This window comes from Oryctolagus cuniculus, chromosome 7 (assembly GCF_964237555.1).
Source record: "Oryctolagus cuniculus chromosome 7, mOryCun1.1, whole genome shotgun sequence".
NCBI lineage: Eukaryota > Metazoa > Chordata > Mammalia > Lagomorpha > Leporidae > Oryctolagus > Oryctolagus cuniculus.
In genome coordinates this window covers 106,185,781-106,198,147 of record NC_091438.1, presented here as the reverse complement: position 1 = coordinate 106,198,147, position 12,367 = coordinate 106,185,781, and the positions used below count along the sequence as shown (strand labels likewise).

Genomic DNA, 12,367 nt, shown 5'->3' with positions numbered 1-12,367 from the left:
GCCCAAGTGCTTGAGCCCTGCACCCACATGGGAGACCAGGAGGAAGCACCTGGCTCCTGCCTTTGGATCGGCGCAGTGCCTGCTGTAGCAGCCATTTTGGGGGTGAACCAATGGAAGGAAGACCTTTCTCTCTCTCTCTCTCTCACTGTCTATCTCTATCTGTCAAAAAAAAAAAAAAAAAAAAGAATAAGTATCCATTGGCTTGTTCTCCTAAGAATTTCGTAAAACTGTGTGGGGTGAAGAAAAAGTAACTAAATTCTAGAAGAACAGAGGAATTAGTAATGGTTAAGCAAGGAACGAGGGCAGTGTTCCATCTTACCAGGTATGATTTGAGAAGGTGGCCTTGACTCCTTCCTTCACACGTGTAATCAAAAACATGCCCAGCAGGCTATGATCTTCCTGGACAGATGGAAATGGTGGCCCCAGGTACATCTGAAATATGCTGCCCTACTCTGAGAAGTGACTGGCCATATCCTATCCAGCCCCAATCTGGAAGAGAAGAAAGTTACACTGTCCTCAACCCTTGCTTTTTTTGGTTCACCCTCCAATGGCCTCCGCAGCCGGCGCGCTGCGGCCGGCGCACCACGCTTATCTGAAGCCAGGAGCCAGGTGCTTCTCCTGGTCTCCCATGGGGTGCAGGGCCCAAGCACTTGGGCCATCCTCCACTGCACTCCCTGCCCACAGCAGAGAGCTGGCCTGGAAGAGGGGCAACCGGGACAGAATCCGGCGCCCCGACCGGGACTAGAACCCGGTGTGCCGGCGCCACAAGGCGGAGGATTAGCCTTTTGAGCCACGGCGCCAGCTAACTCTTGCATATTTTCTAAGAAAGTAAACCCAAGAAGACTTGAGAGAGTGAGATAAATCTAAAGGTGTTTGATAAATATCACAGAGTGGGGAAATAGTGTTTATCAATGACCTGCTAGTAATGATAAGATACCTACTGTGTGGCCAGAAATTGGCTATGAGCGCTACAAAGTTTTTTTTTTTTTTTAAGAGTTTATTTATTTATTTGTGAGATAGAGTTACAGACACAAAGAGTGAGAGACAGAGAGAAAGGTCTTCCATCTGTTGGTTCATTCCCCAAATGGCTGCAATGACCAGGACTGGGTCCATCCAAAGCCAGGAGCCTGGAGCTTCTAGGTCTCACAATGGGTGTAGGATCCCAAGCACTTGGGCCATCTTCTACTGCTTTCCCAGGCCATAGCACAGAGCTAGATCAGAAGTGGAGCAGCCAGTACTCGAACCAGTGCTCACATGGGATGCCAGCACCGCAGGCAGATGCTCAGCCCACTACGCCACAGCATTGGCCCCTGCTACAAACTTAAAGAAGAGAGATTTCAACGTGTCCTTTAGTGCTAGGATAGGTCCTGATGGGACAGGTGGAAATGTAATGGGCGTTTGAAGGGCCAAAGACTTAAATAGTCACAGAGAATCAGGAAAGACATTTCAGCCCCAGAATCTGCAGCAATATATGCCTAATAATACTAGATCATTTCAGTCATTATGCATGCCTGTGGGCGGAGACGTTATCATGATATTAACCTGAAAGAGTTGAGCAGCAAGGCCTTAGCTACACTTAGGGATGTTCTCAAATGTTGCCCATAGTAAACATTTAGTGAATACGTGTTGGATGAGTGAATTCTTGAACATATTAAAGTTTGTGACCAAACTATAAAGTTAACTTTGGGAAATAATTTATTACTTATCTTATGAATCTGGAATTTGGCCTTTTTAATCTAAGTTACTCAGCCTGAAAGCGTATGGAGGTTGTTATATCAGAGCCAGTCTGACTTGCTTTTTCAACTTGTATGTGCTTGAACATAAGTACCGTGCTGTTATACCACTCCTTCAAGAAGCAAACATCAGGTGTTTGCACACACCGCAAACACTGTGCTGATGTTTTCCAAGCCTCAGCCTACAGGGTTGATGTGGGGATGAGCTAGAGCCATCATCTCCAGCACATCAGAGACTTTATGATAAGGAACAGAATCTACATTTAATTAACTTACCATACTGAGGTGTGTTATAAGTCAACAATACCCTTACCAAGAATGAAATGAGGTACTTTGAAATGAAGTTGAATAACCAGGCTAGGGCAATTGGAGGTGGACCTAACTGTGCTCCCTTGGCTCCACAGGCTGTGTTCACAGATTTGGAGATTCTGGCTGCCATTTTTGCAGCCGCCATCCATGACGTTGATCATCCTGGAGTCTCCAACCAGTTCCTCATCAACACAAGTGAGTTCACCACTAGTACAGATAATTGTATGATTCACTATACTTTATTCCTCCCAAAGTTTTCGTTATGGATAATAACAAGGGTAATAATGAGGTAATCTTCCATTCCACTCAGACGGGTCAGGTCTTTCCTGGATACCATGTCCAGTCTGGCAGCACAATGTTTGAGCTCCATGGAAAACCTGGAGAGGGTCATAGGAGAGCCATAAAAAGTACTCCAAGTTTGTAAAATACAATGTGTAAGGGAAGAATAACAGATGTGGAATTATCCAGTAAAGACAAGGAAGGCCTTGGTAATAATGTGATAATGACTTTCAGTATGATGCAGGGCTCTCACACAGAGCAGAGTAACCTACGCGTGTCCTTCTCTGCTGAGGAAACAGACACAAATGTGGGATCGGAGCATGGCAGCCTCCCAACAATTCCCCGAATGCACTGAAATAGGTTTCCACAGGTCAGAAGGCAGAATCATAAACAGTTCTTCACACTCTCTTCCAACGGCATAGGTTTGTTGCTGGATGGTCTGTAGCGTAGAGGGTGACTCCTGTGACCTTTAGACTTGGTCTGTCCTTAGGATTCCAAATAAAATTCAGAGGTTTTGTCGTGCTCACACTGTTTGGTTTCTATGCTAAGGAGAACTCGCCTGTTCTCTCAGATAATGCACTATCTCTAGGAGCTTAAAATCTGAGTACTTTTTCTTCTGAGAATACTGGTTATCATGCTGTGGTCATGACTGACATCAAGTGCTGACGTTTTAATAGAAATGAGGTTTGAGCTACTTGCAATGAAAGAGTCATCAGTCCTCATCATGACATTTTTACCATGAAACTATCTGAGTAATCTAGGTGTAGGGTGCCCTCCTTTTTTTAATCTCATACTTCTATTGAAAGAATGAAAGCTTTGAGTAGTTGCTTGTCTCCTTTGGTTATACCAGTTGTCATAGTGTGGAGCCATGAATCTATCCATATATATATATGCCACAGGAAAAAAAATGGTCTTTTTTGCTATAGTCACTTGAAGCATTGCAACATATAAAGCCTGCTTTTGGATCTGTGCCCTTGATCACAGTGTGAACAGGCTAGGAGTCCTCAAATGACTTCATGGAGCCTTCCGCCCTTCCTGAGGATGTTCCTGAAAGCCCACTGTTAAATAAATGACCGATGAGGGGCAGAACCTGCAATTAGCAAACACATCACCATCACTGCTTCTTATTCTTGACGAAGAGAAAAAGTGGTTGCCTAACTTTGGTGATCATACTCCCAAGTGCAGAGTTTTGTGTAACTGAAGATTCTGTGATTCTTTTGGGTAAAAAGAAGGCTAGAGGCTGTATCCAGACATTGTAATTTTTGGTGTAGAGAACCAAGAAGACAGAAAATTCAATATCTGAGTTATTCTAAAAAAACAGTTTGGCTATCATATTTATGGGAAGCTCCAAAAAGCTGTGTTATTTAGGTAAAATGAAATTTCAAACCAACATATTATCTTCTCTAAAAATTCGAAAGCCAGATTTGCCAGAGGTAGAAGGTGGCAAAATGAGTGTGGTTTGTAAATCTTAATATATTTGATAAAGTTTAGTGATATTTTAGCCTTTTCCAAAACATAGTATGTTACAATATAAAGGAAATCACAAACTGAAATTTAAACAAATACCTTTTAACTGCTCAGAAGTGTCCTTTCCTGATGTCAAATTCTTTTTCTGTGGTGTAGAATGAAAAAAAAATGAATTTTAGAGATAGTTAATTTTAATCAAAAAGTAAGTTTGTGCTCCAATATCCACTAGAAGAATTTTTTTGCTAGAAACTAATTGTATTCATAGAGGGACACTTCTCTAGGAGGAAATGACATGTGGATGGTGGTTCTTGCAATAATTTGGGGAGAGCTAGATCTGATGCCATGTTGAGGTATTGCCAGTGTTTGGATTGTATCCCTTTGTATTCAGTCATCATTTTTCCTTGTGTGTTAGATTCAGAGCTTGCTTTGATGTACAATGATGAATCTGTGTTGGAAAACCATCACCTTGCCGTGGGTTTCAAACTACTGCAAGAAGAACATTGTGACATCTTCCAGAATCTCACCAAGAAACAGCGTCAGACACTCAGGAAAATGGTTATCGACATGGTAGGAATTCAGCTTCTACATTCCCCACTTACATTTACCCATTCTCTCTGGTAGAGTGAATTTATTAAGAGAGTTTTTTTTTCCTTTCTATCCAAGGTATTAGCAACTGATATGTCCAAACATATGAGCTTGCTGGCAGACCTAAAGACGATGGTGGAAACCAAGAAAGTTACAAGTTCAGGTGTTCTTCTCTTGGACAACTATACTGATCGTATACAGGTATTTAATTTGAAAGGGAAAGCCAAAGCAATTCAAATAACAACTAGAAAAGGAAAAGAAACATAAATTCAGCTTAGTTGTGTGTCCTAGATAGCTACTACATATTAGGGACTATTTTAAGAACAAGCTAAGGAAAGTGAACATTCAAGTTTGTCCTCGAATTTATGAGGAAAAACATAACCCTATTTATTGAATTTCTTACTTCTAAAAATAAATTGCAAGATCTATTTGTAATAGGACATACGTGACTGTTGGTCCCAAAAACTTGTGTTTGGATACAAATCCCATAGACTAGAAGCTTTTAGGTCTGTTTTGGGTTGTACAAATTATCATCAGATGGTCTCCTCTTTCCACAAGTGGAAAATATGAAGACATCTAGTTTGAGTGATTTTTTGCATTCTTTCCAAACTGAGGAAAGGAAACGATAGCAGCATCTGACCTCTTATGTCCCTTTCAGTTTTTAAATTCGATAACTGTCAGCCTGAGAAGACATATAGTTTTGCCTTTGGGACCGTGTAATGGTAAATAAGAAACCCTGGTCGACACCATTGCAAGATTGCATTTCTTGGTGCACACACTGAAATTATTATTCAACTAAAACATTCTTGGGTTTTGACACTGAGCACACTAGAATGAGGAGAAGATGTTCTGGCAGTACGTGCACCTACTTTAGTGAGGTTTCTTAAACTTGGTTGCAGGTCCTTCGCAACATGGTACACTGTGCAGACCTGAGCAACCCCACCAAGTCCTTGGAGCTGTATCGACAATGGACCGACCGCATCATGGAGGAATTTTTCCAGCAGGGAGACAAAGAGCGGGAGAGGGGAATGGAGATCAGCCCGATGTGTGATAAGCACACAGCTTCTGTGGAAAAGTCTCAGGTATCTAATACGAGATTTTCAAAGCTTTTGTGAGCTCTGCTGGTTGTAGAACTGGAGGGTTCTAGCTATTTCCTTTCCCTTAACAGAAGATACGTAAATGATAGATGGAGAGATAGACGCGGATATGAATATGATGATAATGAAGCAGTTATCTACTTTGTTCCATTATACTCATGACGAATTTCCCTGCTCCATTATGCTCAATTTCACATGGTAGGGACAGTCATCTTTAGAAACCCATCGAAATTTAGACTGTATACCCTCCAACAATTTGGTAACTGCCTGTGACCTAGCAGTCCATGGGATTGGCCTGAATGCTGCTCTCCTCCCATGCATCCGTTCAGATTTCTTCCTGCTCTGTCTTCCCCAGGAGCTCTACTCCTCACCCTGACTTCCAGCATGTTGTTCTTGCTGCCTCTTCATAATCAATACTCTGCTGCCATTCCCAGAGGTAGTCTCATAGTCAAAGCATTGTCCAATGTTCCCTTCCAAGATGCACCTACACATTTTGGAACATGTTGATATTTTCCGGTTGTGTCCAAAGCTACAAGTTCTCATGTGCTGCATATGGAAGACAAAACTCTAAAGAAAAAGAGGGTAGAAATGCCCCAAACATCAATAGCTGAAGAGTATGGAGCACTAGAAAGTGTAGGTGTCCCTACAAAGCCTTCACGGCTCATGGGACTGTCATTTCCTTCAGGCAACACATGGATTTAGCAGGTGGCTGTGATTGAGAATAGTTCTTGGGCTTGTCCATAGTCTTTATCACAGAAACATCAGGAATGCTTTTGGTAGTGTGGATTCCCTTTCCCCACTGTCTACAAACCCCGCATTTACATATACTTCTAATATCACTGTATAGTTCCTTTGTAATTATTATTTTATTGCTTTCTTTGAGAAAACCAATTAAAATCAGTGAAGGTACTCTAAAGTACATCATAAAATGCAAGAGAACATTCAGTTAATCAGGGCCAACTCCAAGATTCTGAAGCCTAAATTGGAGCAAATAAATAAAGAGGAATCAGACTCTTTCACTCGCAACAGTGATGTTTTACATTTATTTGATGCTCTTTTGTCTTTCGTCACATTTTTCTATACATCATCCCATTCGGACCTCCACACAGCCTTATGAGATAGATAAAGCAGCTGTTTTCCCAGTGTATCAGGTGAAGAAGCTGTCTTCTGGATACACGTCTCGGTGACCCCGCTGTCCTCCATCGAGAGCTCTTCACTCCCCACTGTTATGGATGGGGCTCCCTGTTGCCATGACACCATCTTCCCTCTGGTGTTTCCTACAGATGGGCCCTGTTGAACACTGCCTGATGAGTCTCCACTAGGTGCTCTTACAATCTGTGGAGCTCTTTTATCCCCTGATCTAGGAAGGAAACAACTTAGCAGCTACCTTTCAAAAAGCCCTAAACATTTTTCAGCAGGAGCAAAGCAAAGGAAGAAAGGAAATGACTGCACTGTGCTCAGCTTATTCAATTTTCTCCCTTGCCTTGAGCTTATTTCAGGCCCCTGGAAAACACCTTGAAAACAGTCTCTAAAATCCATTAAACACATTTAAAGAAGGAAACAGGAGGAAAAGGGAGTAGGTAGAAGCAAGAGAAATATCTGAGTCATCCACACTTAATTTCTCATAACCGATGCAGATTAGAGATGCCCTGACTTTGGTGTGAATCTTATTTGTTAAGTGCAGGAAAGCACCAGGGTGAAGAATGTATACGAAAAAGCCTCATATGACAAAGGCCTTTGCATATGATACAGTTTAGATGCATTAAGTAACTGGCCAACTACCAGAATGATAATAAAGGGCAGTTTCCAGCGTGGAAAGACAGCTATACAATGTCCCGTGGGTGGCCTTGCTCATCTCCTTTTGAATCCTAATGCAGCCTCTCTCTGGTTCCCTAGACCATGACAGGGGAATTCCATTCCCTCATTCAATGAGTGCCTATTCTTTCTTTCTACCTGCCCTTCCCCCAGTGTTTCCTGTTTGTCCGACAATGTGGAGGTCAGCATAAGGCCACAGAGCTAGCTCATGCAGGATGCATAGCCCCTGTGTAAACCATAACAGAGCCATAAGCCTCGTATTTATTCACAGGAACACAGCAAGAGGAACTGCTTAATTGTTTTCATTCGCCCTTCTTTCTCCTGATGGAAATGACTGTGTGTTCTATACATCCAAAACAATTGTAGACGTGTTCACAGAGGGGATCTTTGTTTGTTTAGGGGTATGAAGGATTTTCAAGTGTTTTATTGAACTCTGCTACGAGCCAAAAGCATCCCACGGAGCTTGAGAAATCCCATAGTAGTCAGGGGCCAGCTCCCCATCATTTTGGCACAGCGGCATCGTTTAAAGGTATCAGGGAAAGAATGTTGAGTCAGACTCCCTTAGACCTGGGGCTTCCTTCTTCAGAGGATGACTCAGAGAATGCAAGCAGTGAAAAGTCCTTCCCAGCCAGGCTTCCATCCAGCCTCCTGAACCTGGCACAAGTCAGAGGAAAAGCAATCTGTTGTAGTGAGACAAACACAGGCTCTGGATTCAGACCCTGGCTACGCTAAGTCCTAGCTCCACCACGTATTAATTACATGAGCTCTAACAAGATATTTAATCTCAGTGAGTCTTAGTGTCCTCCTTTGCAAAGGACAGATACCGATACTTACTTAGCAGGATTTAGAGGGATAATTCATATACTGCATCCAGTGTAGGACCAGCCATACCAAAAAGTGCTCAAATCGTGGAATCCGTTATTGTGATAGATCTTCCTGGCTTTGTTATTGCCCTCCGTTTGCAGGAGAGACCAGGAAAGCTTGTGTGGTGTTCAAGGGCTCATCACCATAACAGATGAATCCTCTTCTTTTTCTCCAGGTTGGGTTCATTGACTACATTGTCCATCCACTATGGGAGACCTGGGCAGATCTGGTGCAGCCTGATGCGCAGGACATTCTGGATACATTAGAAGATAACAGGAACTGGTATCAGAGCATGATACCCCAGAGTCCCTCCCCGCCGCTGGACGAGGGGAACAGAGACTGTCAGGGTCTCATGGAGAAGTTTCAGTTTGAACTGACTCTCGAAGAGGAGGATTCTGAAGGACCTGAAAAGGAGGCCGAGGGCCACAGCTACTTCAGCAGCACAAAGACACTTTGTGTGATCGATCCAGAAAATAGGGATTTGCTGGGAGAGACTGACGTGAGCATTGCGACAGAAGACAAGTCCCCAGTTGACACATAATCTCCCTCTCCCCGTGGAGATGGACATTCCACCTTTGACAAGCATGCCAGCTATGTGGCAGGGTCAGCCTGCCATGGGGGCCGAGGCCTGCACAGGACAAGGGCCACCTGGCCTTTCCAGTTACTTGAGTTTGGAGCCAGAATGCAAGGTCATGAAGCAAATAGCAGCTCAGGAAATCCCACACTTGACTTGCCTAGCTTGCAAGCGTGGTAGAAAGCTGAAGCTTTATGTGGTAGTGGAGGCCAGTTTCGATCACAACTAAATGGCTTGAAAATGGAAGACACAAAACTGAGAGATTTTTTTCCGCACTAAGTTTCAGGAACCTGTCCCTGCTAGTGAGTGAACTTACTAATAACTTCATTGGTAAATCTGCTCCCCTGTCCCTTTGTCTGCCAACCTGTGTGCCTTTTTTGTAAAACATTTTCACGTCTTTAAATGCCTGTTGAATATCTAGAGTTTAGTAGCAACTTCTACACAGATAAGCATTCAAAGTTGACATAATCTTTTTTTTGGCTGTTTCTGGGGAGGAAAAATAAAAGGAAAAGACACGGTCTTCCTTCTTTCTTGGGCAATATCTTTCACTTTACTACAGTTGCTTGCAAACAGACAGAGAGTATACACTTCTAACCACATTCTACTTCCTTGCCCTGTTGTCCAATCCAGCTCCACCAGTTGCCCTTATACTTATCTCTGTTTGCCTGCTTCTAACAGTATTTCTTCTCGTCTAGAGTTTCACTGTTTTGCTGTAAACAGAATAAAGTTGAGCAAACTAGGGGGTAGGAAGGGGTAGTTGTATTGTACACCATGACCATCTGTATCAAACTCAGCTCACTAAGGCAGTGTGTCCTATTCTGTCCTGGACCCTTTGTGCCACTGCGAGTTGCATGGTCCCCCGGCCCCCGCCCTCCTCTCTTCACCCAATGATGCTGTTTTCAACTTAATGCTGCCGTCTTTCTCTTGCACTGCCTTCTGCACTAACACCTCCATTCCTGTTTATAACCATGTATTTATTACTTAATGTATATAATGTAATGTTTTGTAAGTTATTAATTTATATATCTAACATTGCCTGCCAATGGTGGTGTTAAATTTGTGTAGAAAACTCTGCCTAAGAGTTGCGACTTTTTCTTGTAAGATTTTGTATTGTGTATTATATAACCCAAGCACTGCTTCAGAGCGACGTATGGCCCCCGCGGCAGTCACGACCTGGGGCTTTTGTTCAGAGAGTCTGCCTTTTCCCTGTCTGAGTTGTTAATAATGCACCAAGCCCTTTATGAACCGGTTTTGCAAACAGGATTCTCACATTAGATACTAAATGGTTTATACTGAGCTTTTACTTTTGTATAGTTTGATAGGGATAGTGGGCAATGGGATGTAGTTTATACCCATGTTCTATCCAAATCTGTATACGCGTGAGTTGGGTTCTAACTGGGTTCTACTCTAATTGTGACTTCGGTTCCAAAAGCAACACTACATTTGCTCACAGATGATTCTTCCGCGTGTTCACAAACTACTGACTTTGAAGAGCTAGCCTCCTGCCTGCCATTGTGCAGGGATGTCATGTTCCCATTCATTACAAAAGAAAACAATAAAACAATGTGAATTTTTATAACAAAATGTGAACTGATGTAGTATCTTACGCAAATGTGAAGCTTCTTCTGGTAACACTTGTTAGGCCTCTTCCTGGTGTCAGTTTCAGTTTGTAAAATACGTTCCAGGCTTCAGTTCAGCATTGTGACTCAGTAGTTGAAGAAAGTGGCACAAGTGGGCATGACCAATGGGTTTGTGTGTCTATGAACGCTGCGTTGTTTCAGGTGGACATTTTATTTTCTCAAGCGTTTCTCACAGTGTATGTTATAATATTATTATATATTGTGCGCAAATGCATTCTTAAGAGACTTTTATATGAAGTGAATAAACAAACGCATGATTAGATTAGATTTGATTTGTAGGCCCGATTATTTCATGGTTGGTTCTGATCTCTTCTTCTCGTCTCTCTTACCCCAGCCGACCACTCTGCTGGCCAACATTACGCAGCTGAACTTTCAGAATCCGTGTCCAAAAGTCCCCCCAAGCTTAGAATGTTTCACTTCTTTCTTAGCAACGGTTCACTCAGCTCAATGGTGCAGGAAAGCGGTTGGTGAAGGGAAACAAACAAAACCACTTTGTTCACCTTGAACCATTTCCTCCTACCTCTTTAAGAATGTGAAGTGTTTAATCTACCAGATAAATAAAAGGAATCCTCAACTTGGCTGAGTCCTTTAGAAAAGTGAATCACAGGCTCATAAAGCACAAGGGAGATTTACTCAGGTAGCCTTGTTGACTCACGACACATGAAGAATCTCAACTCCAAAGAACTCTCACCACCATCCAGAGAGCACAAGGGGACCGCATGGTCTTCTCAATGATCTGTGCCGTGCCTGGGATCATGTGGTTGTGCTCTTCTTTCTGGACTGAACTGTTTAAATATCACAGGTGAAGTACACAAATGCTCCGTTGGAATCTTAAAGTCTGTATTTAAATAAATGTATCCCGAGACCGGTGTTGCGGTGCGGCAGGTTAAGCCACCACCTGCAACACAGGCATCCCATAGGAGTGCTGGTTAAAGTCTTGGATGCTTCACTTCCTATCTAGCTCCCTGCTAATGGGCTGGGAAAAGTAGTTGAAGATGGTGGCCCCAAGTGCTTGGTCTCCTGCCACCCATGTTGATGACAGTAAAACTACTTAACAGGAAGAACATAGGTTCTATGCCATTTACCTCTCAATTTCTCTCACTCCATTGAAATGATTTGTCCTCAGATCTATCTCCCCGCTCAACAGTGAACCCTTCCGAGAAAAGTCAATGATTTTTGTCTGTTTCCTCTTTTAATCTTTCTATTCCTCTCCAACAAGCACTGGGCTGGTCTTAAGCAATAACAGTGCCCAGTGATGCTTCTTGAACTAAGAATCCCAGAAAAACCCTCTCCATTTAAATTATTTGCAAAATATGTCCATCTCCTGGCTGGGCTTGTGTCCCAGACTTTTTCCTGCCACCTTTTTAGCTGTGGGAATTTAAAGAAATCAAAATTAGTTTGCATCAAAATAAACTTATCTTTTTTGCCGTAACTTCAAGCATATAATTCTTTTTCTAATCTCCTTTTCCAATTGAAGATAGAACCCACATTTCTCAAGTTTTTGACTTTGTGACCTTGAGAAAGCTTATATGACTTTTCTGTGTCTCCTCATTTATAAGATAAAGCTAATAATGACAGTACCTACATTGTAAGATTATTGTGAGAATGAAATGAATTAAAATTGTCAGGAAGCCACTTGAGGTGCCTGCATTCCATATTGGAATGCTTGGGTTCAAGTCCACCTCAACTTCCCATCTAGCTTCCTGCTAATGTGCATGCTGGGAGGGAGAACTGGATTGAGTTCTGAGCTCCAGGCTTCAGCTTGTCACAGCCCTGGCCATATCAGGCATTCAGGAAGTGAACCAACAGATAGAAGATGTGTATCTGTCTCTCAGGTCTTTCAAATAAATGGAAAAAATACAAATAATAAAAACTATAAAATATTTAGATAGTGTGTGGTTAATTGTATACATTTACAGGACTATATTACATATAGCTAGTGGTAGCTCATTTTGAATATTGTAGCTTCTTCAATAATTTTTATATGACTATGTACACCATTCT

The 12,367-nt window shown here is 42.4% G+C and overlaps 1 protein-coding gene across 8 annotated transcripts in view; it reads left to right on the top strand.

Annotated features, from left to right (window-relative positions):
* PDE4B (phosphodiesterase 4B) overlaps nt 1-10,630 on the top strand; it is a 678,720-nt gene extending 668,090 nt beyond the window's left edge. For all 8 annotated transcript variants that reach the window (XM_017346216.3, XM_051857656.2, XM_008265102.4 and 5 more), the window contains 5 exons: nt 2,138-2,237; nt 4,201-4,355; nt 4,452-4,574; nt 5,273-5,455; nt 8,325-10,630. In XM_017346216.3, the coding sequence (XP_017201705.1) occupies nt 2,138-2,237; nt 4,201-4,355; nt 4,452-4,574; nt 5,273-5,455; nt 8,325-8,690 (927 nt within the window). In that variant the 3' untranslated portion in view covers nt 8,691-10,630. The remainder of the gene's footprint in view (nt 1-2,137; nt 2,238-4,200; nt 4,356-4,451; nt 4,575-5,272; nt 5,456-8,324) is intronic.
* Nucleotides 10,631-12,367: the final 1,737 nt, after the last annotated feature.